Source organism: Canis lupus, chromosome 15, assembly GCF_048164855.1.
Source record: "Canis lupus baileyi chromosome 15, mCanLup2.hap1, whole genome shotgun sequence".
NCBI classification, from domain to species: Eukaryota; Metazoa; Chordata; class Mammalia; order Carnivora; family Canidae; genus Canis; species Canis lupus.
In genome coordinates this window covers 1,230,780-1,252,541 of record NC_132852.1, presented here as the reverse complement: position 1 = coordinate 1,252,541, position 21,762 = coordinate 1,230,780, and the positions used below count along the sequence as shown (strand labels likewise).

The 21,762-nt window shown below is 48.7% G+C and overlaps 1 protein-coding gene across 1 annotated transcript in view; it reads left to right on the top strand.

The window, feature by feature from the left end:
• CSMD1 (CUB and Sushi multiple domains 1) overlaps nt 1-21,762 on the top strand; it is a 1,871,580-nt gene that overhangs the window by 1,589,047 nt on the left and 260,771 nt on the right. Inside the window, 1 exon segment of the mRNA XM_072775779.1 lies at nt 2,570-2,772. Within this exon segment, the coding sequence (XP_072631880.1) occupies nt 2,570-2,772 (203 nt within the window).

Below are 21,762 nucleotides of genomic sequence, written 5' to 3'. Positions count from 1 at the left end.
CTCAATTACTTATTTTATAATAGAGGATTAACAAACCCACACTGTTTTTTGAAAAGGTATCATCGAGTAGGCCAATAACTGCAGTGATTTACTAAGATAACATATAGGAGGCCCAGATAATTAATATTAGGAATGGAAATTAAAATACACCCACATGGTAGAGATGAGATTTTAGAAAACTTAAGAAAATAATAGATACATTACATCAATGTATTAGAAAAATCTTCCAGTCAAAAGAAAAAAAAAAAAGAAGACAACAGTCTTATTTATTTAATGAGGCTAAGATGACTATGTCAGACGGCAAGTCAAGTACAATAAATTTTTAAAAATAAAAAATAAAAAAGTACAATAAATAAAAATTAAGAGCTGAACTTTGTAATCCATCTATTAAATAGTAACTCTGTGATCTTATAAATAGGTGTAGGAAAAAATAATTTAATCGAATTTAATACTTTTTTAATGATCAACTACATACCAAGGTAAAAGGGAAACCCTCCTGCCACATTATGCAGCAGCGGATTTTTCTTAAAATGAAAAGGGCTGTACTGAAACCTTTCAGCAAAAAGAATAATGATGTAATATGTTATAGTAGAAAATACCATAATAGCAATGACAGAAGAGAGGGCATGTCACAAACGTGGGGCACCCTGCAGGTGGTTGGGAGCCCACGGCCTGTGACGAGGCCTCGCGCCCTGCGGGGTGGCACCCATTCTGTGTCCCACCCCGACTTGTCCTGGAAACTCCCGGGTCGTGGGAGCAGCTGTCCCTCGACCTCGAGAGCCGACCTGCGCCCTCCCGTCTTCCCCGTCCCGCAGGCCTTTCCCACCCTGCAGCGCCTGGCGCTGCTCACCCCAGGACTGCGGCCGATGTGAGACCACAAAGCTTTGTGCGCACCATCGTGACACTAGGTGCCTGCCGGCCCTGGGCGGAGCCTGAAACAGCCCAGTGCACCCCCAGGGGGGCTCCGCAGGACGCAGTGACTCCTTGAGTCACCGTGTTGTGCCCCCGAGACTCACCTGCCACTGTGTGCCCATTATACTTCAAGAAAAATACCCGCCCCCTACAAAACCCACAAAAAAGAAAATGCAGAACAGGACAAGGACTAAAAAAACAAAAACAAAAACAAAAACACGTTTACTTACGCTTTTAAAGTGAAATAACAAAATCTACATTTTTCGGGATAGAGGGCTTGCAAGTAATGTGAAATTACGCCGAATGTAAAAAAGCAACTTGAAAGTGGTAGGAGCACATACACGCCAAAATGACATCTCTTATGCAATTAGTGTTAACTATACAAATTAGGACTATATATTGCCTGGGGATATATATACATATATGCACGCAACGACGGTGACAATTATGGAAATGCGAGATGGGGGCGTGTAAATGGGAACATTTTGGAACGGGGAGTGAGAGGAAGAGCTGACAAGTAAGGGGAAAGCAGAGCAGTACGGCTCCATGTGTGAGATTTTAGTTTAGTTTAGTGTTTAAAGATTTTATTTATTTATTCATGCGCAACACACAGAGAGAGACACCGGCAGAGGGAGAAGCAGGCTCCCCGCGGGGACCCCGATGCAGGACTGGAAGGCCGGGGTCGCCACCTGAGCCAAATGCAGACGCTCAACCGCTGAGCCCCCCGGGCGTCCCTAAGATTTTATTTTTAAAGAAAGGCTGAAGCCGGCAGGGCAGCGTGTTACATGGGTGGCGGAGGCCGCAGAGCACCTGCCCCATGCTGTGCTTTGCTCTCTCCTGGAAACATTTCGCAGGAAATGTCCTAGAACTATGCGGCCCGGGTCACACCCCCTGCACGGTGAGATCGGGCTCTCTTTGGATACGTAATATCCCCAAAAGATATTATTGGGATTCCTGTGCTGTTTTCCTTACGTCATTTATTACGATGTTTATCCCCCTGACAATTTTGTGCAATAGGTGGCGGAGGGGAAAGCAGCGGCCAAGGCAGGCGGGAGACCCTGGTTCGGAGGGGCGGGGGGTGGGTAGCCGAGCCCTGGGCCTGCCTGCAGCCCTGCCTCTGCCGCTAAAGGACAGCCTGGAAAGGTCCATAACCCTGGCCGAGGCATACTAAGACCTTCTCGGGGCAGGAGTTTGTGTCACACACCTGCGTCTGTGTGTTGGTACTCAACGCATTTTCAGAAAATAAAATTTAGAGAAACAAACACAACGCAGGGCCAGATGGTCCCGGGCCGAGAGCGTGTCCTGGCGCCGGGGCATCACCTGGGAGCCTGTTTCTCCGGCCCGCGGCACGCTCGCTCCCACCCAGTGGGCATCGCAGATCCACAGCGACACCACTTTGGTTAGCTTAGAGCAAAGCGGTGTCAAACTCACCTCCGGTGTGGGAGCCCGGGAAAGCTTTGAGCCTTAGAAACCAGCTGACACGCTGGAAAGGAAGAGTTTGGTGCTCAGCTCCGTGGTGGGCCCGAGGTCAGGGGCGCTTGCATCATGCTCCCCGCCACCACCCCCACCCCCGGCGGGGCCAGGCCCCGGCAGGCGACCCGCAGGCGAGGGCGGAGGGGGCCACTCGCAGTAAGCCACGACTGTGCTCTCTCCGCAGCCTGCACTTCATCGTGTTCGACACGGAGACGGCCCACGACATCCTGAAGGTCTGGGACGGCCCGGTGGACAGCGACATCCTGCTCAAGGAGTGGAGCGGCTCCCTGCTGCCCGAGGACATCCACAGCACCTTCAGCTCACTCACCCTGCAGTTCGACAGCGACTTCTTCATCAGCAAGTCGGGCTTCTCCATCCAGTTCTCAAGTAGGTGGCGGCCGCGTGTCCCTGGCCGGAGGGTGGCCCTGGCCGTGTCCCGGGTCCTGCCCATGCAGCCTGAGGCAGGCTTCCCAAGTGGGGGCTCAGGAGAAGTGGGCCGGGGCCTAGGACGCACCGCGCCGGAGGGAGGGGCCGAGGCGGCGGTGGGCCTCTACCTGGTGCCCTGCACACCTGCACCAGGGTCCCCGGGGCCCCCAGTGTGCGGGACATCTCTGCAGCGGGGCTGCCCAATGGCCGTGATGAGTGTCAGCCCCAACCACCCGGCGGAGGGGCCCTGTGCTGTCCCCCTTCGGGGCCACTCCGGGAGGTTCCCATGGCGCAGTGCCCCTCGCGGGATGGCCCATGGGACCCTGTGTTTGCACACCCGACCTCCTCCCCCCGGGGAGCATCTCCGCCCAGGCCACCCGGCCCATGAGCGGCTCCCTGAGAAGGAGGGAGTGCAGAGACCTTGGGGAAGGTGCCCGTGCAGGCCCTTCAGAGGGCGGCTCGCGGGGCTGTCGCACAACCCGGTGCTGCACGGGGTCAGCCGCGCTCGTAGAACAAGTGGAATTTGCACACCAGCACATTCCGACTCAACTACCTCTTGGCAGGTCGCTGGTGGGCCATGTTTAGGATTTACGTAAGAAAATGGGCTTAGCCCAGTTTAATGCTTTCAAAGGTCGCTAATAAAAATGAGATTATTGTCCGCACAATGTTTTCTCTCTGGTTTCACTGTGCTTCCAGCGCAGGAATTTGCAAACATGGGCTAATTTTACTTGCTGGTCTCCAGTTAAAAAAAAAAAAAAAAAAAAGGTGAGTTTGTTCCAGCTAACCTGGCTTGGGAGGAAATTCCTTTATTGCAAGACTTTTGCTCTTATCTTTAGAAACGGTGCTGAGTAGATGGTAGACGTGTGATTTACCGTCCTGATTTGGCAAAACAAAAACGCGGGCAACGCTGTGAGGTTGCGTTTGCTTCTCTCTCCTACTCATTCCATACTTTTCTGGCCTCTTTTTCATTTAATGCGTTTTTTTTTTAACAGCAGGTTTAGGTTCATAGCAAAATTGAAAGGAAGGCACAGAGGTTTCCACGTGCCCCCCAGCCCCCATCAGCACCCCTACCGGGCGGTGCACCTGCTGTGATGGATGGTGGGAGATCACCGTCACCGAGAGCCCCTAGTTCATGCTGGGGCCCCCCTGGAGGCTGACATTTGTGGGGTTAGAGAGCGTTTAACGACGGGCGTCCCCACGGTCGTTTCACCGCCTGCACATCCTCTGTGTTCCGACGGCGGGTCCCTCCCTTGTGCCCTCAACCCCTGGCCACTAGAGATCCACTGACCGTCCCCACGGCTTTCCCGGAGTCTCATGGGATCAAACTCATAGTGTGTAGCTTGTCCAGACTGGCCTCTTTTACCCGGTGACACGCATTCAAGTTTCCTCCATGTCTTTTCTCCCCTTTTTAGTGACGGGAAATACTTTGTTTTCTGGGTGGACCCCAGTTTACGTATGCGCTCACCTACGGAAGGGCTCCTTAGCTACTTACAAGGTTTGGCGATTGTGAACAAACCTGCTGTGAATGTTCTTGTGCAGGTCTTTGTGCGGATCTAAGTTTTCAGGTCATTTGGGTAAATACCGGGCAGTGTGATTGCTGGATTGTAGAGTAATAGGATGTTTAGTTTTGTCCCTGGCCTTTTAATTTTTTTTTCCCTTTTTAAAATTCTTGCAGAACCCAGAAACCACTATTTTTCTCTGTTCCTTCATGATTTCCCTCTCTTCAAAAAAACATCTACCCAGTCTGGGTTATTTATTTTTTTTAAGAGGCTCTTTATTAGAGTTATTTAAAAATCATAGACATTTTGATTCTCCTCATATAATTAATAAATTGGTCTTTAGGAAGTGATCAATATGAACATATCCATCCATTAAAGTTCCTACAGAAATGAAACTTGCTTTTTTTTTTTTTTTTTTTGGATTCAGTGTTTCAAGTGTTTTGGTTCGAACCATGAGAAATTGTCATTTTTATACATAAAAATGTTTGACAACTGGCAATTTCATATGGTTTGACAAGACCTTTCATGTGAACTTTCCCTCCCCCATTTCCAGCGAATAAGTCTGTGCGTCGGGTTTGCTTTGGGAAATTCCACGTTAGGGGAGAAGTATGCTGTTGACTCTGAGGCTCTTTTATGAGTTGGTTTCTGCAAGGTTGTCTTTAAAACTCTATAAAAAAAGCAAACCAACAAGATATAAAGACTTTTTTTGACAAAATTTAGAAAAAATTTGTCCTGGACTCTGACTTAGGAAACGTGGATTTCTCGCTTGACCTCTAAAGATTGTGACTGACCTTCTATCTCTGTCCTTATTGCTTCGTTTGTGGATTGAGGATATGACACCAATTTCCAAGGGGAAATTCCTTTTTCGAATATCTTCTACCATTTATCGAGCTACTCTCTGACCCTAGAAGGGAATGTGTGTGGACTAGGTCTGCTGTCTGGCTTGGATTCATCCAATGGGGGGCTCGGGCAGAGAGACCCAGGGACCAGAACACCCTGGTTCCCCCGCTGGTGACCCTGGGGTTGACTGTATCCCTCAGTCAAAGCTCACTGCTTTTCTCAAGCCATGTCCACCCATGGTCTTTTCCGGGTTTTTTAGCCAGTTTCCAGGAACCACACTTCCACCTGGGATTGGCCTTCTGAAGAAACGCCCTCAAATAATCCTATTGGGAGTGCACCGTATATTTTGTGTTGGACCCTAAATAACACGATTCTAGAAGTAACACGGACAAGTCTACGAAATAGTCAAGAGTGTGTCCCACTCTCTCAGTTGATAAGTCGAATCCTAAACCTCATTCATCCACGTGACATCATATCCAGCTCAGCCTCAGCACGTTCGGGTGGATGAGGAGCCCGGGGTCAGTCGACCTTGCGGGGCCCCTGCCGGGTTTGGAGCCGGAGCGTATTCTGGGTGGTGAGTGGGAGGGACCGGGCCCTCTCTGCTCCCGGTCGTCACCGGCTCGGTGGGGGTGCCACAGCCACGTGGCCCCATCTCACATGGGCTCCCGTGGGGGCCGTGGGCCGTCTCGCCGACTGGGCATCCAGGCTGCCCCGTGAACCCCGCGGCACAACCCACCACCCTGACACCAGTGGGAGCGGGACCCTGGGGCATGAGCCCCCGTGTCTCCAAGAACTGCATGGAAAGCTGACTCCTACATCTGGAGTGACTGCCTTGTCAGCTTGTCCGGGTCTCGCCCAACTTCAGTGCAGAAGGCTCCGGAAGCCCTCCAGTCGGATGATAAACCCGACGCTGCCGTGGGCCAGGACCCCGTCGGCAGCGCGGGCTGGGACAGCTGGTTACCCCACCACAGCCCACGGCTAATGTGTCCCCCCCCTACCGCCACCGCAGGGCCTTCCCTTCCTCACTGCGGGGCTCCCCCGAGAAAACGGGTTTAAGCTGCAGCCTTTCTAGAGCAAAGGGATGACGAGCCCCCTCACCATCTGCAGAAGAGCCTGTCCCTCCAGACCCACAGGACTTGCTCCTCGTCTGTGAGTGGGAGAAAGGAGAAGTCCATGTATTTGTGTCTGCGATCTGGAGATAGAAAAGAAAAAATAAATAAAATTTAAAAAATTAAAAAAAAAAACAAAAATAGAAGAGAAAGAAAAAAGGAAAAAAGGAAAGAAAAAGAAAAAAAATTGATACCTTGTGTATGTTGCATTGTTTTACCATTCATCAGCCAAGTTAATGTTAAAATTTGAAGTGATAGCGCTGCACTATGATTTCAAAATAAAACCTAAAACAATGGAACTGAAAGGAATATCCCCCTCATGTGACGGGTACCTCAAGTAGGACCGCCGCTGCCAGGCAAGGGGGCCGTTTATTCGATAGTATTAAATTAGTTTTCTTGGTAAACCGTTTTACCTTGATGGTACGCCTGTGATACGCGGATTACGGATTATAAGTACCACTGAATTATTGGAGGGGAAACATTCATTTGGACACTGGTTTTCCTGGAGACATTTGGATCATCAGATTTTTTTTAATTTTTTTTTATTTTTTATTTATTTATGACAGAGAGAGAAAGGGAGAGAGGCAGAGACACAGGCAGAGGGAGAGGCAGGCTCCATGCACCAGGAGCCTGACGTGGGATTCGATCCCGGGTCTCCAGGATCCCGCCCTGGGCCAAAGGCAGGCGCCAAAACGCTGCGCCACCCAGGGATCCCGGATCATCAGATTTTAAATGACTTTGAAGCATAAGAATCGGACATCGCTGCTGCTGGGCCTCAGGCACGTAACCCCATACTGAGTTGGAGCTGCTTGATTTTCGACTTGATTTTGTTTTGTCCCTGAAACAGCTTCGTCAACTACTTCAAGCTTCGCTTTCCTTCCGAGTCGCCCCCCGCCCGCGTGCAGTGGCCTCTCTACTGCAGCCTCCTCTGCTGCTTGTCCTCTCCCAGGGTGACATCACGTGCTTCTCCTCCACGAGCATTCACCCCTCAGGTGTTGCGAGCCGTCCTCCCAACGCCTCTCCCCTGAGCGTCCGCGGCCTACCCAGCTCCCTCTGGGCTTCGATGTGGAGATAGGGAGCGGGCAAGCTGGCACGGACACTCACCCACGCTTCTAACCCCGTCTGTTCTCCAGCCCGGCGTCCTCGAAGGCTTTCCCGTCACCGCAGACGTCGGCTCCATTCTGCTAGCTGCTCAGGGCAAAGCCTTTGATGTCATTTTTTACCAGCCCCTTTGTCTCACACCCACATATCATCCAACAACAAATTCAGTAGGGTCCATAGACAAAACCCCAATTCCCACCAATTCCCTCAACCTGTCCTCTAATACCTTGGTGGGCATCATCCGGGATGGGGCCGGGTTATCGTGTCTTATGGAACGGCTTCCTATCTCCTGCCCTTGCCCGTGTACTGACTCACCTGAGCACGGGAAGCGGGATGAGTCAGTCTTGGGGCACCTCAGGGGACAATTCGCTCCTGGTCAGAACCCTCCACTGTCTTCCCATCTCAGACTCTTCCTATTGCCGAAGTAAAGGCTCTCAAGTCTTCTATGCAAACTCGCCCTAATCCCCATTTTCAACGTCACCCACAGTCACTGCCCCCTCCCGTCAAGCCCGTTGTAACTTGCCCTTCAGCGGGACACGACCCCTCCATCTGCCCCACACGTACGGCGTGTGCTTATTTTACAGACCTACATGCACGTCCTTCCCTCCCCGCTGCTTACTAAGGCCCAGTATTGCCACGTCACCTTTTAAGGTCCCTTCAGCGGGAAGAACCATTTGTCATTTAACCGTCCATCGGTGACAGCGCCTGTCCCGTGGCGTGTGAGCGCTCTATTTGCAGCTACCAGGCTAAGTTCTTTTTTTTTTTTTTTTTTTTAGGCTAAGTTCTTGGAGGGCAGACTGTATTTGTGTTTCTGCAACATGATATATAATTGGTGGCTAAAAAGTATTTGCTGATTGAATATGCTTGGAAATACTAGGATGGTTCTGATCGCATGGCGAGCACCGCGGGCCGTCTACGGAAAATGATGCCTCTGGCATTAACGCTAGCTTCATTCAGAACCTCTAATAGAAGATTTTAGTAGTAAATATTTAAATGCCAATTTTAATACCAAGATTCTTTCACCTCTGCGTGTGTTTTTATCCAACGTTGACAGATGAGATAAGTTACCTGTATATGATGTCTACCGTCAGTTTAGTGGCCCTTATGGGTTGTGTTTTGACTGGTCAAGAACACATTATACAGATTCAGTACGAGTCACGCGTCTCTGTTGACCATTTATGTCTTATAATTATTTATACATTCATTTAGCCCCGATTATTTAATATCTTGATACCGTTTGGAAACCACACAGGGCATTTTTGTTTTATAAAGCTCAATATCCATTTTTTAAAAATGAACAGCGTTTAATCTGTCATTTGATGAATTTGGTTATTTCATTAAAACGCGATCATTTGTTTTTTCTCCCCTGCTCTAAAATAATCTTGGACCGGGAGCCGCTGTTTGCCGGAAATTACACATACGTTCCATCCTGTATGGAAACAGTAATTGCTCGTTCTCCGCTCCGCAGGCCTGCGTGTGTTTAATGGCTACTGACGGAGTAGGGGAGGTAGCCCACGCTTCCCGACGTGTGTGTTGACTTCGCTTTACCGTAAGACCAGCTTTTCTGCGCTAGGAAATGAGCTGTCGATGCTCACAAGATATCCAAACCCCATTAAAGCCCCATTGTCCTGCCAGCTCGGCACAGCATGTAAAACATGCGAACGCGCACTGACTAGTGCAATTATGCTAATTGTAATCAGCCCAACACTTTTCATTAAGACTTAATTACCATTTAATCATGCATAAAATGCAAGAAAATGGAGTTCAGCACACAAAACTGACCTTTTACTCCGGGGGTTAAATCAACTTCCGCTGAGCCTGCAGTGGCCCCGACTCTCGGCTCTTCCTTCTTAGGGAAAACAGCTCTACAGCGACCTCGCATCTCAGATTTTGTGACATTGATTTCTTGGTGAATCTCAGCTGTAATTTAGTGGCTACACAACATCTCTTCCTAATTTGCTTTATCGAAAGATAATTTAATAGGTACAGTTTTATGCTTAGGAAAAAAAAAAAACATTTGTTGTTTATGGTGGGACAGGCCATTGGAGCTGCCAGGTGCCGACCAGACTGGGCGCGTTTTAGGGGACAGACCAGCCGCAAACGCTGGGTTCAGGAGGCAGGCTTCTGTGGGGGCAGGTGGTGAGAACCACTGATCCCTCTGCTCGCCCGGGACTTTCCCCCGGGACTGATGGGGCCCTGCCCACCGGTTCCTACGTTGGCTGCACACACGCGTGGCCTGGGAACAGCTCCGGCCCAAAGGGCTTTATTGAGCTTCGATTGCCGGCACCCAGCTCGTGGCCGAGGCACGAAGCATAGGTCCTGAATCGATTGAGCGTAAAATGCCACTTTAGCCGAGACTCTAAAATCCTGCATTTTGTGGAAAGCTGAGATTTAAGCCATGATTAGTTTTGTCTGACACCTACGTGTGTGAGACACCTAGAAGGAGAGAAACAGGACACGTAGATGACACATTTCCTGTTTGTGAGAATATATCTTTTTTTTTCCTCCAGTTTTATTGAAATATAATATAGTCGTGTATAAGTTTAGGGTATAGAACTGGCGATTTGATGATGTTCATATTTTGCAAGGCGATCGACGTCTTCGCTCTCGGTAACACCCACATCACATCACATAATCACCATTTCTATACAGTGGTGAGAACACGTGCGACCTACTCTGAGCACCTTTCAGGCGTGCGATATGGTAGTTCGCACTATGATCCCGTGCACTAGGTTCCTGGAATCCGTTTGTTTCGTAACTGGAAGTAGGTACAACTCGACCAACATCTCCCCGTTTCCCGCAATCTCCAGCGGTGGAAACTGCCTTCCTACTCTCTGATTCTGTTGATTTGTATTTCTTAGAGTCCATATCTCACCTATTCCTTAGAATTTAAGGAAAGGGAAGGGAAGTTTTAAGGAAAGGGAAATGCTCCCAAATTTAATAGACTGAATTATCACAATCTATTCCTTGGATGAGATATGCATTTTTTGTCTTTGTCTAACGTATCTTCCTTAACACAATGCCCTCAAGGCCATCTATGTTGTCACAAATGGCAGAATCTTCTTCTTTTTTGAGACGGAATAATATCCCGTTGTATCCATATAGATACAGACAGATGTAGAGATCGATGCATACCATGGGCTTGCATCCTCTTTATCCATCCGTCCATTGCTGGGCACGCAGGCTGTTTCCATACCCTGGCTACTGTGAGCAACACTGCGATGGACATGGGGGTGAAGATATTTATTCAGGATCCTGTTTTAATTTTCTTTGGATTAATAGTCTGTAGTGAGATTGCCGGGTCATATCATAACTCTACTTTTTAATTTTTTTTGAGGAACTTCCTTACTGTTCCCCACAGTGGCTGCACCAATTTATATTCCCACCCACAGTGCACAATGGTTCCATTTTCTTGAGGATGTCTCTTTGATGCTTGATAAAAAAAAAGAGGATATCAACGTTTTTCTATAGAACTACCAGCTGGAATACCACCTATAACTGCCTTTCTGCTAATATAAATCCTGCCCGTGCCCGAAGCTCATTGATCAGGCCTCAGGCAGCAGTCACAGCATGCCAGCCCTTCCCTAAGACTTTTCAACATAAAATTGTCCACGGATCTCAAACTCTGATTCAACACATGCTATATTAGGCGGACTTGTGCAACCTTGTTTTAAGGAAAGGGAAATGCTCCCAAATTTAATAGACTGAATCATCACAATGTCTTTAAAAACATGTCATTCAAAAATAAGTGGAGTCAGTAATAATAGCACCGAAAATGCAAATCGCCGGGACAATAAACACGGAGTTTAACCGTCTACGTGCGCTCTGCCCAGGGCGAGGGCTACCCTTGGCCTCATGATGTGTGTGACACCACAACTGCAGTAACGTGGCGGTAAGGAATTTAACTACTTACTTATTCACTCATGGATGTGTGGCATTTATTCACCAACAAATATCTGACCCCTGCCTGGTACGTCTCTGCTGCCGTGCCGGTACTGAAGACCCAGCGCGGCGAAGGCAGAGATCACCGCAGTCACCGAGAGCGACGGGGGAAAGGCATCAGACAGCCAACGTCCACAGAGTGTCCGCTTACAGCAGCGCTGGAACCACGCATGCCCTTCAACGGCGATGCCCTGTGTCTGTCTGGGCCTGCGGATCCTAACCGCGCCCTTCCTCTCCCAAGGATGAGCGTTCCAGCCCTGGGACTCCCAGGCCCGTCTTCAACCCTTTGGTCTTCTCCACTTCACCCCCCGAACCCCTCCCGAGATGTGCACTGTCCATGCTTCCCCTAAAACGCTTGAAAAGTTAAGTTCGAACATGTCTGTCTTCCACTCGCTGGTCTTTCCCATCCCCTGCGTCGCACTCCCCCGCCGCCCCGTTCACCTCATTTCTTCGCCTTTACTGGGGCCTGGAGGCTGTTGCTTTCTCCACCTTAGGCCTTCCTCTTACCTCACGACTCCTCTTCTCTATCCCAGCAATGCCTTCCGTAGAACCGCGCCCCTTACGCTACGCTGCACCCCCTTCTCTTATGGGCTTCCTGCCATTGTCACCTGCCCCGGGTGTCACCTGCCTCATTCTCATGCTGGCTGGGAGGGCCCCTGACAAGAGCCACAGAAGCCACCGGCGTCGTCCACTGTGAACATTGGCCACCCCCTCCCCAGGGCTCAATTTACTTGTGTGGTGAGCTCTTATCCCCACTCGCCTTATCATTTTCCACTCATCACCACTTTCCCCAAGTCATCAAAGCTGTCATAGCCTCTGTCACTTAGCAGGTGACCTCCGGTCACACCTCAGCAAGACCAAGGATGGTCTTCCACTTCCGTCCAACCACATCCAGATCAGTGGGGATGGGTGTCTCCTCCCTCCTGTTCCCCAGACGAGCGGCCCCTTCCCCAGAGCCGGGCTCCTCCTAACCTCGCAGCTGCTGCAGGGACTGTGCTCCGCGTGCGGGCCTTTCTCTTTCCTTGTTTTCATGCTTCGCTCTCCCTACGCCTTACCCTGAGTCTGTAGATACTCAAATCTCATAGTACACACCTAGGACTGCCGTCTTCCACTTTTGGGGTTCGCCTTGTGTCTCTCCCCCCACTAGACCCCTGGTCCATCACCACAGCCAGTCTCGGGGGATCAGCATGGGGCCCTCATCACAGAGGCCGCCCAGCAGCCAGGTCTCCTCTGGCACCAGATTCTGGTCCAAGGGGCCATCCGGAGCAGGCGATTGTGCTGAACTTGTATTTGAGAAGAGTCGCCTGGGCAGAGAGCAGATCTGGTCAAGCTGAGCACCTGCTTGAAGCTGCTCTAGTTTCTTGCTCCCGTGGGAGTATGAGCCGAGCTGTGGCGTATGACCTTGGGGCTGCCATCCAGCCACCATCCAGCCTCTGTCCAGCCTCCATCTAGTCGCCATCCAGCCTCCGTCCAGCCTCCGTCCAGCCTCCGTCCAGCCTCCGTCCAACCACCGTCCAGCCTCCGTCCAACCACCATCCAGCCTCCATCCAACCTCCATCCAGTCGCCATCCAGCCTCCGTCCAGCCTCCGTCCCCCTCTCCATGCTCGCTCACTGCGTCCTCACCTGCGCTCCTCCACAGGCTTTCCTCTTGTGTTGACACCTTCACCCGGCCCCCCCGGCTGAGACTGCACCCCCGCCCCCGCCCCCGCCGTCCTCCCTTTACAAGTTGCAGCGAACACCAACCCCTTGTAGGAGATTCTCTGAATCCGAAGAATAAATAAGAACCCATTTTATATGATTTTTATACTTCTCCATCGTAATACTCACCGTAAATTACTTTTATAACCTTATTACGTATTTACATATAAATTACATATGTATGACGTAAGCTTAATAAGACTGATTCAGACCGTGACAAACTGCATGGTCTCAAATGTACGCACACACGCGGCACACATACACACCACGTGAACGCACACGCACGCACACACATTTGCCTGATTTTTAGAATAAGCGACGCAGAGGCGGGGTTTTCCGTGCACGAGGACGTGCGACCAGGGGCTTGGCCACATCCTTAGTGATGTGAACGTGAGCATGTAACTCAAGCTCCTTAGCAATAATTTCCATGGTAATTAGGCTAAATTGGGACATAATCCCGTGCCTACCACGGCACAGTTTTGATGCAGACAATACCCAACGGTACAGAAAATGAAAGCACTTTGACTTATCAGTTTTCTCCAAACATAAAGAATTGCCATTATGTATTCTCAGTTCTAGAAATAGACTCAGGGGAAGCGTTACGTGATCAATGGTGTAGTCTGCAGCTCTCAAATTAGGTTTTCCCCTCCCTTTGGCCTCCTGCTTCACACCACTCGATCCAGACTGACGGTAGGAAGATTCTCCTGACTCGTGCTTGGCAAGAAAGCATTCAGATACTGGAGTTTTGACCTCAAAACAGGAAAAGAGTTTAAAGAAATAAATATCGCTTTATCAAGCTAATGATAAGATGCCAGTTCTTCGCAGTGTTGCCACCAGCAGAGGGTTCTATAACGTATTCAGATTATTAACCATGCCTTTGAAATCAATGCATAATAGGCAAATTTGCAAAAATTTGATGAAAAACTTGATGGTAATGGTTTCCTCTCCTCCGATCTGTTCTTTGTCAATACACAGATTTAATTGTATTTTATTTTATTGTTTTATTAGAGAGCAGATGATCAGTTCAATCATCATTACTTGTGTGGGAAGATGTTTAGAAAAGGCTCCCTGAAGGGTGAGGGTTGACTTTTTTATTTTGATTTTGACTTCAGATACAAAGAAATTAAAGTTGCTGTGGTTCACGGAGTGAGGGATCCTTCGGAGTCATGAGGATGCAAAACGCAGCCAGGATTTTTTGGGACATTCAAAATTAAACTACTAGTGTTACTATCAGACGTAAGGTGTTTTCAAAACGACTTTAACTGGATTAGTATTTTTTAAACCTCAAAGGATAATTGTACTTGCTGTCATAAGTTTCTGTATTTTACGTGATGGAAGAAAAAGTGCTAATTAGTGTAATTGTCTCAGACACTGCACAGTCCCTGACTCAAGAAGTTTGCTTGCTTCACCCTGCAGTCCTGGGAACATGATTAGGACAAGGGAGTCAAGTATTATTGTGAACACTATTAATCTTTTATATTTTTAGGGTTTTTTTAGATTATTTATTCATGAGAGACACACAGAGAGAGGCAGAGACACAGGCAGAGGGAGAGGCAGCCTCCATTCAGGGAGCCCGATGGGGACTCGATCCCGGGACCTGGGGTCACGCCCTGAGCCAAAGGCAGACGCTCAACCACTGAGCCACCCAGTGGTCCCTTAACCAAGTTAGTATAAAACAAATACCCAATATTATAAAATACCAATAGGAGAATCAGAATCCAAATGTAAGACCGGACTAAGCAGGGGGGAAAAAAGCAAGGGAGTGACACCTGAATTAAAAAATGGAAATCTGTGGGGTGGGGGATCCATTGTGTCATTTAATAGTTGCCGTATCAATACCATTTCTTAAACTATTATATTTTCATTTAACCAGCATGAAACATTTTTATGGGGTTCAGACGGGGTTTGGCTGTAATGAAATACACATTCCTCTGTGCGAAAGCAAAGCTGTCGACTCATCTCTGTAGCATATTAGGTTCTTTTAATCGTAGGATCCCTGTGTACTCGTGTTCAGTGGGTAGAGCTGTGACATATTTTCATAGCTATTTAGCACGTTTGAAGCATAAAGATCATAAAGCAAAGTTTCCACTTTGGAAATATTGTGACACGGGACACTCGAGCGGCAGATCCAGGGGTATTTAGTGTTTCCTTACAATGTCACTCGCTCTGTCGACACATCTGTTTCGGCACCTGTGCTTCCACCGGCAGCCTGCAGTCTACACGCTTTCGGAGGCTTTAACGGGTCTGTCCAAGGAGCCCTCGCCCTTTGATCCGTTCTTCTTGGCTCCTGGCTCATAGTGAGAGCGCTCGTGGAGCCTCCTGGGGGAGTAGTAACTGTGTTCAGTTATATAGTATATATATTTTTTTTTCCAAAAGAAAATATATATATATATATTTTTTTTTTTCCAAAAGAAATTGTCATTGTCCCCAGGAAAGGGCAAAGATGACACAGGGTCCATCTTCGCATTGGCCGATATTTACCCTCCGAATTTACCATCGGGAAACCCAGACTGTCTCTGTCATGAAGAAACATTCAGAAATACTTGATTTTTGTGACTGGATAAAAATTTTAATCCCTTTCACTATGAAATGAAATGTGCATATACACATAATTTATATAATACAAATATTTTTATACGTGAAGGGGCTTATATGCACTGTATGCGATTCAAATGAATGCTAAAATTTATAAATATGTATATGTATAACTTTTATATTTTTTACATTAGAATTTTTCTTTAGAAGTCATTAAAAATCCACATGCACCTATAAGAATTAAAACAGAGAGATCCCATGGGGCCCTCACAGAGTTTCCCTCAATAGCAACAGCTTGCAAAGCAAGAGTGCGTGTCACGGCCGGGGCATTGGCATCGACACGGTCAACATACGGACCCTTCATCACCAAAGGCACCAAATACCCACACCCACGGCCCTCCTGCACCCACACCTTCCTAAACCCCACAACCATTAACCCATTCTTTATTGCCATTAGCTTTGTAATTTCAAGAATGTTCTATGCAAGGGGTCACGGAGTAGGTCGTCCCTTGAGATGGGCTCCTCACTCAGCCTAGCCACGGGAGACTCGACCTGCTTGCTGCCTGTATCCACCGTGTATTCCTTTATACTGCTGAATAGTACTCCGCGGAAGGGCTGTACTGGCGTGCTCCATCACCACCCCCCCCCGTTGAAGGATGGCTGGGTTATTTCTGGTTTGGGACTATCACGAGTGCAGCTGCTATAAACATCCGTGTACACGTTTTGGTGTGAACATAACTTCTCACTTCTTGGGGATAAATGCCCAGAACTCTAATTTCTGGGTCGAATGGCAATCGAACATTTAGATTTTAGCGGCCAGATCATTTTCCAGAGTAGCTGAACCATTTTGTTTCCACCAACGATGCATAAATGATTCGGCTTCTCTGCGTCCTCACTCACCAGCGTTTATGTCGTGCGTGTGTATACGCGTGAGCATAGTGATGTATCCTATAGCTGGCTGCCCTCGTAGGGGTCGTGCGGTTTCCCGAGGGCTAGTGATTGTGAACGTCTTCCTACGTGCCTATCTACCATCTGTGTATTCTCTTCAGTGAAATGTTTATGCCTTTTGCCCTTTTTAGTTGGGTTATTTCTTTTTTCCATCTTGTGCATCCTTTATGCATTTTACATACTAGTCCTTTGTCTGATATATGGCTTTCAGACTTTTCCTCCCAGTGCATAGCTTGTCTTTTCAGCCTCTTAACAAAATCTTTCATAGAGAAGAGGGTTTAATACGAAGATGTCTAATTCATCAAAATGTGCTTGTATGGGTCAGACTTTTGTTTTCATGTCTAACTAAGGACTCCTTGCCCTGCCCTAACTCCTGAACATTTTTCTAAAAGTTTTAGAATTTGGGGGATCCCTGGGTGGCGCAGCGGTTTGGCGCCTGCCTTTGGCCCAGGGCGCGATCCTGGAGACCCGGGATCGAATCCCACATCGGGCTCCCGGTGCATGGAGCCTGCTTCTCCCTCTGCCTGTGTCTCTGCCTCTCTCTCTCTCTCTCTCTGTGACTATCATAAATAAATAAAAATAAAAAAAAATTAAAAAAAAGTTTTAGAATTTTGCTTTTTGTATGGAAAGCTGTGATCGGTTGTAAAATAATTTTCATATCGGGTGTGAGACTTAGGTCGAGATCGTCCCCCCCCTTTTTTTTCCACTCTTGTGTATTGCTCCAGCATCACATGCCGCTTTTGAAATCCAGAGAAAGATAGATTCCTTTCTTCCCCTATGTGCTTGAGTGATCATCAGCTCTCGGAAGACTTGGTGTCTCCAATTATTGAAGGACTTGGACATTTTCAGAAATGAAAGGAAGTATGTTGAGACTTAATCAGGTGGCGCTTTGTGGAATTCAGACCCACTTTCTTTAATTTAGAGCCCAGGCTTGAGTGGACGCACCCCGATGGATGGATGAGTCAAGGTTTCTCCTTCTGTGTATTTTCTAAGCTTTTTTCAGCCACTTAGGCACTACTGCACATGGAACAGAATTCTGACTGCTGGTTAGTGTTTATCCTATGAAACAGAGTCTGTGACCCTTAAGAAGACGTCCTTACTCATGACTAGGATCTAACCTAGAAGGGAAATTTTCAGAAAAATGACGACCTTATCCTGTGCATAAAGAATTCGATTCATAAAGAATTTAAATCAGTTTTCTTAACTCAAGAACATGAGGATTAAAGAGATAAAGCTTCTTAAACTTTAAATTATCAATATAAGGGTAAGGAAAAGGCCATATGAGTGGGCAGAGTTAACACACGACTGTTGTCTGTACCAGGGGCCAGCAAACATTCTCTGGAAAGAGGGAGATGGCAAGTGTCTCAGACTCTGCAGGTCACAGCTAGTCGAAGCTGCAGTAATCCCAGCCCCGCGGTTGTGATGCGGAGGGAGCCATAGACGGTGCATAATGGGGCGGTCATGGCTGTGTTCCCATAAAATCATATTCACGGACACTTGAATTTCATGAACGCAATTTGAATTTCGCGTATCACGAAATAGTATCTTTCTTTTGATATTTTTCAACCATTTAAAGGGGGTAAAAACCGCCCTTAGCTTGCCAGCCCTACCGGAACAGGTGTTGGGCCAGATTTGGACCTCGGGCCGTCATTTATCAACTCTGGTGGGGGGGCCGTTAAAAGCAAGCTCGATCAGTCAATTAATATTTGCATCAGGCTCACCAGTTCCATAGATTGGGGGGCGAGCTAGGAACACCAGCCTCTCATCTAGTACACATTAAAGTTGCAAGTAGGATGTTACGACGTCCAAGGAAGACATCATAACAAAAAAAGACAAGTTTAGTTTGATTGATCGCTGTGATTGGTTTGTAAACTCATCGAAAAGTAAATAACCTCTTGCAGACAAAGCGAATCTAATACTATAATCCTGAGAAGTCTAATCCTAAATTCATCCAAAGTATATATAATGTTGTTTATTAATTCATTAGCTCAACCAACCAACGGGGCGGCGTCACTGAGTGTAACATGCCAGGAACTGTTCTAACAGTTGAGGGTGACGAAGAGGATGAAACCAGCGCCCGTTGTTTGGCAGCCGCCCCGTATTCCTCCTCTCAGAGACGCCGGTTTCCTTGAGCATCCCCTGTCCCTGGGCGCAGCCGTCAGTGATTTGTACGTGACTTTCGAGCGGGGGTGCGAGGGCTGCTGGGGACACCCTGGCGTCTGCCTGCCGCCCTCCTCCTCGCCCCTGTCCTGCGTGCATCCACCCCGACCCCTCCGGGGGCCTGTCTCTAAGCCCCGTCGGGAGTCAGACGCCCCCCGCGCCCCTCGTGCCTCCTGACTGGCCTCCCTGGGCGCCCGCCCTCCGCCCTCTGTCCTGGGCGCAGCACCCACACTTACACAGTCAGCTGCGTGTCCCACTGCTGTGCTCAGAGCCCTGCAGGGACGCAAATCAGGCCCCGCGGGCCTGACCTGCCAGAGTTCTCTCCCCCCACATTGCTTCTGGCCCCTTCCTGCCTCGGCCCCATCCCACCCCCATCCCCATGCTACCCTGGGAAGGTGCTCAGCCCACTTGGCTTCAGGGTCTTTGGAGGCCTTAGGTGCCTGCGTGAACAACCCCCTCACCATGGCTCCGATGGCAGCGTCTCGGGACCTTCCGACCTCCCTAGCTGGCAGCAGGGAGCCCCCCTCCCTCCCCTGCTCTTCACCTGCCCCCCCTTGTCCTGGTGACCCAGCAGATTGCAATGGCTTCTCTTCCTGTCGCCTCCCCGCACCAGGGCCTGAGCTCACACGGGGAAGGGTCCCAACCAGCCTCCCGACTGATGTGGCCCAAGTGTCCAGAACGTTACCTGACACCCAGCAGGCGCTGGGTAAGGACGCTGAACGCGGGCACACACGACCGGGTGCAAACACACCCCCACCTCAATCGCTGTGTTTTGTTCTGTTTTCTCTTTGCAATTTACTGAGTAGGAACAAATGCAAACATGTTCTTACTTTAACCTGCTATTTTTAGGTTAAGTGAGAACCTAAAGTAAGAAATTCACTTGTGAATCCTTTGGCTGAGATCTGAACAATCTTTACCATAACCGAACATTCTTGCATGGGAAAAAAACAACAAAAAAATAAAAATCCCGTCCATGTGGACGTCACCACATGAAAAGATGCCTTCGACTAAATACCACCGAAGGCTGTCCTTTCTCCAAGGGCGCGTCTCATGGCACAGACGCGGACGCGCTGCTCGGGGGGCGCATGGTCGAGCTCCTCGGGTGTTCACGTTCAGGGCACCAAGTCTGGGGATGAGGGTCACCCTGGAGAGCGCGACCCCGCGGTGTCCCCGGCTCCTCGGGTGTAGGCCTGAGTGAAAAGGGCAAGATTAAAGCTCTATTCAGTAGATGAGTGAAGGGTCAAAACCGAAGTCCTCTTACCCACGAAGGTGGCAGGCTAATCTGGAATCATCGTCAAGAGGTAGAAAATGAGCGACTGTCGCCCAGGAGGGCTACAGATCTAACACGCGGGGCAGTGTTGGCACAGTGCTATCATTGCCCCCAATTAATTGTTTTTTACGTAAAAACTTGTGCTTTGCCATCTGTAGTTTTTTGCAATGTGATAAGGTTTTTCTCAATGTGGCAGCTTGTAGAGTCAACTGTGTTTTTGTATGTATTCTTTGGTTAGTTTTTAATGTGGCTCATAAAAAATAATAATTTTGCGCTTTGTATTTATCACACGTTTCTCACTCAGCTCTACACAAGGATTTTTGCCGCCTTTGTAAACATTTCATGGAAACCCAGCTCCATTAGCCATTTCTAAAAATTAATGTCATGAAATGGAAAACTAAATTTCTGATTATGAGGTCCAGATCAGGAAATAATTTAGGTTTTATAAATATGAAAATAAACCCCCATCTCCTCCTTTTTGGGGGGTTTCCATCATAAATGACTATTATTTTTATTTTTAAAAAAGATTTTATTTTTTTTCATTATTTATTTATTTATTCATTTATTCATTCATTTTATTCATTTATTATTATATATAGAGAGAGAGGCAGAGACACGGGCAGAGGGAGAAGCAGGCTCCATGCAGGGAGCCCAACGTGGGATTCAATCCCAAACCCTGGGATCAGGCCCTGGGTCAAAAGCAGATGCTCAACTGCTGAGCCACCCTGGTGCCCCATGACTCTAATTTTTAATTATTATTATTTTTTTAAGATTTTATTTATTTATTCATGACAGACACAGAGAGAGAGAGGCAGAGACACAGGCAGAGGGAGAAGCAGGCTCCATGCAGGGAGCCTGACGTAGGACTCGATCCCGGGACTCTAAGATCACGCCCTGGGCCAAAGGCAGGCGCTAAACTGCTGAGCCACCCAGGGATCCCCTATTATTTTTAATTAAATCCAACTTTACACTACATATTTCAATCCAGGTTTACGTTCTATGTAACATATGTGTAAAACTGTTAGCTTATTGTTGGAGAATTGATTATTTAACTTCCTATTCTGTTTATCTCACAGATAATTCACCTTTATTCTGAAACATAACCTTATGTCATATCACGTTCATGCTTGTAATAGTCACAGTTTATCAAATACACAGTAGGGGCCAGGCCTCAGGCCAGTGCTGTCGATACTTCCTTCAGCCAGGACCTACGAGTGCCTACTGTGTGTAGGGCAGTGTGCTGAGTGCTTGACCTACCAAGGAGCAAGACCAATAGGGCTCTTGTCTCATGAAATGCGCCATCCGGTGAAGGTAAAATCAGACCAATAATGGGTGACCACGAGACAGGTCCCTCCTCTGCCTGGACGGCCGGGAGCATTTGCTCGGAAGGGCTTCTACTCTACAGCTGAAGGAATCAAGGAAAGATTTCTGGAAAAATGATATTTAAGCTAAGATTGGGGAGCACCTGGGTGGCTCAGTGGTTGAGCCAGGCTCACGGGTGGCCACGCGGCCACAGCCTTGGTGGCCACGCCGTCGGCCCCGGGCAGCCCGCTTGGTGCAGAGGCGGGGAGTCGTCAGGGTGGCCGGCCTTGCAGAGGGAGAAGTGGGCACCTGCTGGGCCCCGGCCCCGGCTGCCGCGAGCCAGGCGGCGGGGAGGCCTGTCCCCGTGGGGCGCGGTCCGGCCCCTGGTGGCCTCTGCCTTGAAGTCTATGCTGGCGACCGGGCCAGAGATGGAGCAGGTGCCTCCTTGGCCGGTTCCCAAGAGCATTCTCTGAGAACAGGGAGGGCGGGCCTCTGTGCGCCGCAGGGCAGCCGAGCTGAGGGATGCAGGGGGCGCGGGGGGCGCAG